The sequence below is a fragment of the Microtus ochrogaster genome, linkage group LG1 (assembly GCF_000317375.1).
Source record: "Microtus ochrogaster isolate Prairie Vole_2 linkage group LG1, MicOch1.0, whole genome shotgun sequence".
NCBI classification, from domain to species: domain Eukaryota; kingdom Metazoa; phylum Chordata; class Mammalia; order Rodentia; family Cricetidae; genus Microtus; species Microtus ochrogaster.
Window position 1 is genome coordinate 3662708 of NC_022027.1, and position 4953 is coordinate 3667660.

The following is a 4953-nucleotide window of genomic DNA, read 5'->3' on the forward strand; positions in this document are numbered from 1 at the left end:
TTTTTTTTTTTTTGTTTTTCGAGACAGGGTTTCTCTGTGTGGCTTTGGAGCCTGTCCTGGATCTCACTCAGTAGACCAAGTTGGTCTTGAACTCAGAGCCTGCTTCGGCCTCCCAAGTGCTGGGATTAAAGGAATGCGTCACCACTGCCAGGTTACAGTTTTAATAAAGAAAAGCTTACTGCTTGTAAGAGGCTTCCTGGTCTAATGCCTAAGGCCATGACCAAGCCAGCCCCCAGCAACCACTCCACCACTCCTACCCACAGGAAAGTACTTGAGGGCAGGAGGCAACCTGAAGGCCCAGGGAGATTCAGGCAAAGCAAAGGCCCCGCCCTCTGGCTGCAAGCTCCCCCTACCCCCAGAGCTGCAGGGCTTAGTGCCGCCTGCCCCGTGTTCAGTGTTTCTAAAGTAACCAAGAAAAGTAGGTAAGAAGAAGGAAGTGACGGGTGATGCACACGCACCAGCAGTCTAGAGTAAAGCAGCGGCAGCCCCAGGTCAGTCTGGGCTACAGAGAAAGCCCCTGCTCAGAAATAACAGAAAATGACAGCTAAGAGAAGCTGGCTGAGTAGTGGCAGGGGAGCAGGCAGGAAGCAAGCTGAGCATGGGGGGCACATGCAGGGGAGGAAGTGCGTTCCGCTAGGTCCCACCCAGTTCCTCTTGGGCAGCTTAGGCAAGGCCCAGGCAGGATGCATAGTCCTGCTCTCTGGCCAACTATCCCAAGCCAAGACCACAAACAGCAGGAGAACCTCAGCCACAGGCATCCCAACACCATGCGAACTAGGCCCCCAGGTAGCGGAGCTCAGGGACAGGGCAGCAGCATTCAAGGAGGAAAGGCAGTAAGCACAAAAGATGCAGTGTCCTGAGCACCACGGCTGCAGCAGATGCCCAGAGCACTCCACCCAGAGTCCAGTATGCTGACTGCCCAGCACTGGCTCTGTGAACCAACAAAGCTCCCTCTCTGAAAGGATCACTTCCCTGATGAGAAAAGTGGCTAATAGTGGATTGGGGAGATAGTAAATCTTTGGGTTTTTTTTTTTTTGTTTGTTTTTTTGTTTTTTTTGGTTTTTCGAGACAGGGTTTCTCTATGGTTTTGGAGCCTGTCCTGGAACTAGCTCTTGTAGACCAGGCTGGTCTCGAACTCACAAAGATCCGCCTGTCTCTGCGACTAAAGGCGTGCGCCACCACCGCCCGGCTAAATCTTTGTTTTTTTCAAGACAGGGTTTCTCTGTTAAACAGTCCTGGCTGTCCTGGAACTCACTCTGTAAACCAGGCTGGCCTCAAACTCAGAGATCCACCTGTCTCTCCCAAGTGCTGAGATGAAAGGCGTGCACCACCACTGCCTGGCCTGAGATGGTAAACCTTTTCTTTTCTTTTGTTTTTCTAAACAGGGTTTCTATATTTAGCCCTGGCTGTCTTGGAACTCACTCTGTAGACCAGGCTGGCCTTGAACTCACAGTGATCCACCTGCCTTTGCCTCCCAAGTGCTGGGATTAAAGGCTTGTGCCATCACTGCCTGGCTAAGAGTAAACCTTGACAAGAAGCACAAAGACCTGAGTTCGATCCTCCAACCAGACTTGGCGGTGCACACTGCGTGCACACCAGCCTAGTCACCTCGCTCCAGGTCACAGTCTGAAATAAGGAGGACTGTACCGGAGAGAAAACGCCTGTGGTTGACCTTAACTTCTACATGTACATACACACATGTGCACGAACTCACACAGGAAGTGACCCATAGGAGGCCACGGCGTAGGTGAAGGCACACAGGCCGCCTCACAGCATAGCAGCTTGTCAAGTGTGCTCTGAGTGTTGTGTGAGCTGAAGGGTGAAAGCCAACAAAGTCCAGGGCTCAGCTTCCCACCTCGCTAGCATGCCAACTATGCGCAGTTTGAATCATAGAGTCCGCCAGTCGCCATGGGGTGGCCTCCGATTGTCCCTGGAGAGCCGCCAGCTGGACAAGGCGGGGACACTGCCCACCCTCCCACCTCGAAGTGGCCAGCCTCCAGTCAGCACAGACCACTCTGCACAAGCAGGTGCTTTCTGTCCCCAAGGAGAGCTGGTGGCCAGGCACTTTGCAAAGGACATGCAGCTTGGCTAAGCATGGTCCAACTGCCAAGACCTGGCTTTTGGAAGAGTTATGTCTGTGCCACATGCGGGTGGGGTGGCTTCCTCAACCTATCCCTGAGGGCATGTCTCAGAAGTACCTCCATTCACAAGCAAAGGGCAGCAAGGCTCCAGCCCAGGGGCCACACCCACATGAAGTCCCACAGGTAAGTTAGGGCAAGGCACCCATAGCACACTGAGGAGCAGAAGGTCTCTGCAGCCTTCCCAAGGGAGGCGCCTTGGCGGGTATGCATAGTGTCCTACTGGAAGGAGAAAGCTTTGCATGCAGACTGAGTCTAGAAGGTTCCGGACACTTCACCATGAGAGACAACTTGAGTGGAGTTTATTAAGCTCCTGAAAACAAAGGCGCCTTTCTGAATGGGCCAGCTGTCAGCCAAGCTGCCCCTTACAGGCTGTGACTGTGTGGTTCATACAGGCAGGCGCCCACAGCCTCAAGGCTCCTGCAACACAAGACACTTAGGCAACAGGGCTACACCAGCAATCCATCGCAGACGCCTGGCCTTGGGTCATGCCATGCGAGGACCTAGGTACAGGGCAGTTTGCCAGACAGTCTGCAACTCTGGCCTCAGTTTCTCCTGGCTTTTGTCTTGTGTGTGCATATCCATGTACCATAGAATACGCGTGGAAGCTGTGTTTGCTTTCGCTGTGCAGGTGCCAGGGCCTTCACCCACTGAGCTATCTTGCCAAGCCCAATTTCCCTTGTGAGAAAAGGTTTTGCTATACATCTCCGGCTGGTCTAAAATCGGAAGCAATCCCTCTGCCTCAGTCTCTCTAGCATCGGGATGCCCAGACCAATTCCCACTCCTGAGGAACAGTCCACACTCCTTAAAGCAATCTAGGGGCCGGTGGCTTTCAGTAAACTCCAATGTCCCTCTGAGCTCACTCATGACACCTGTCACTCACATGCCTCCCCACTAACTCAGGTGGAGCCATTTTAGGACCTATGAACCAATTTCTCTCACCTGAACCCACCTGGCTCTGCAAGCCACACCCTGAGGAGGTAATATTAGGTACAGACGTCACAGAACCTGAAGTAGCCATGGAGCCCTCAGTCACAGGTGGAGACAACACATAGGTTCAGGCCTGGGCAGTTAGACACAGTGGGCCCCCAAGTTAAAGGGGGACTGAAGACATAGGAGGGGCTGCCTACCGCGGGAGACCAGCAGACACCACCCAGAAGTGAGGTGAGCAGCCTACCACCTCCACCTTCGGAAGACAGTGATTTGGAACCAGGTTTTCCCCAGCTCAGGTCTCTGACCTCTAAGCCACTCCCACCTGGAGGAACACCCCCAGGTACCCACTAGCCCAGGACCACTCCTACACAAGAAGCCAAGCAGGTCCCAGGCTAGACCAGGCCACCAGCTGGGTGCACACACCTCCCTGTGAGCGCCACTCAAGAGCAGTGCCCAGCTGGCAGAAACCAGGAGTTCCCAGCCTTTCCTGGGACAGGACCACAGGCAAGGTCACCAGTCAGGCAGAGAGTCCCTGCCAGTGCTGGCCCCCAAGATAAGGCCCCTTCTTGGAAGTCAGTAGGTGAAGTTTCCCAAGTTCCGCCAAGCCCAGCAAGTGGTAAAGACTCCCCACGACCCAGCAACTAACCAGGCAGGACACCGCAGGGACCCGCGCCAACACTGGCTAGCTACCTCCTACCCTTGCCTCCCCCCGCCCCAGCCTGTGTTCACCATTATTTTTGGATTCCCTCTGACTCCGTAAACAAACTAGCCACCCGCCTGGCAACGCCCGCCAAGGAAGCCAAGCTCGGCCAGCGCCAAGATCCGGACGAAAAAAGTGGACTGGGTAAGCGGTGTCAGCCACACGACCTCCCCCTAGGGCAGTCTGGAGGGCTACCCCAGCACCCTGTCTCCACGCAGGGAAGCTCAGGGGTAGAGGAGGCAGATGGGTAGTGGGAAGGAGGGGAGAGGAAAAGGAGGAAGGAAATGAGAAGGGGAAAAAAGGGAAGACCCAGGAAGTAGAGAGGAAGGAGGACCGGCCGCCCAAAAGCTCAAGGCAGCGCCCGAGCCGGCCCCAGGCCCTTGGCACCTACTTCTTGACGTTGGCCTCGCCATTGGGGATCCTGCGCAGCTTTTTCTTCTTGAGGATCTTGACCGCCCTGCGGCACAAGGTCTCGGAGTCCAGCACCTCCTTCACCTTGCCGTACGAGCCCTCCCCGAGCAGGTCCCCCATCAGGTACTTGCCGATGAGCTTGGCGCGCTTGCGGCGCGGCTGGTAGATCACCTCGGTGGAGTCGATGCGGTGGATGAAGGTGTCCATGCCCACCGACATCAGCTCACCCTCGGGGAACAGACCCAGCGGCTGAGGGTCCGCCACGTCCATCCTGGACCAGTCTTTGTCCTCGTCCCCTTCGGGGATGTCAATTCTTTTCGAATTCGAATTCCACCCCACCCCACCCCCGCTTCTTCCAAAGGTTCAAGAAGGAAAAAAAGGGGAAAAAAGAAGAACGACCTCCCCAAACCTCCCGGTCCCCTCAACCGGGTCCACGTCCCTTTCGCGGGCGCCAATTCTTCACTTTTGATTTTTTTCCCCCTTCTTCTAGATGTTCACGGAGCAGAAAATAAAAATAAGAATGAAAAAAATCAACGAGCCCCCAACCCTCGCGTCCCCCAAACTCGGGTCCCCGGGGACGCTGTTCGGAAGGAGGCGACAGTCCGCCGTCGCGGCGCGCGGGCCGCTAGGTCATGGTCGCCACTCGGGCCCCGCGCTCAGGCGCCCAAGGCGGCAGCACCGAGGCCAGTCCGAGCCGTCCATGTCCGGCCCGCGCAGACGCCCCGGGCGGCCCCTTAGTTCCGCGACTTCCTAGGGAGCGGACTCCACCCG

At 56.0% G+C, this 4953-nt stretch overlaps 1 protein-coding gene across 3 annotated transcripts in view; it reads right to left on the minus strand.

The window, feature by feature from the left end:
* The window catches only part of Stk11 (serine/threonine kinase 11), a 13464-nt gene extending 8909 nt beyond the window's left edge, over positions 1 to 4555 (minus strand). For all 3 annotated transcript variants that reach the window (XM_005359079.3, XM_013350689.2, XM_005359080.3), the window contains exon 1: positions 4163 to 4555. In XM_005359079.3, the coding sequence (XP_005359136.1) occupies positions 4163 to 4452 (290 nt within the window). In that variant the 5' untranslated portion in view covers positions 4453 to 4555. The remainder of the gene's footprint in view (positions 1 to 4162) is intronic.
* Between the last annotated feature and the right edge of the window lie 398 nt (positions 4556 to 4953).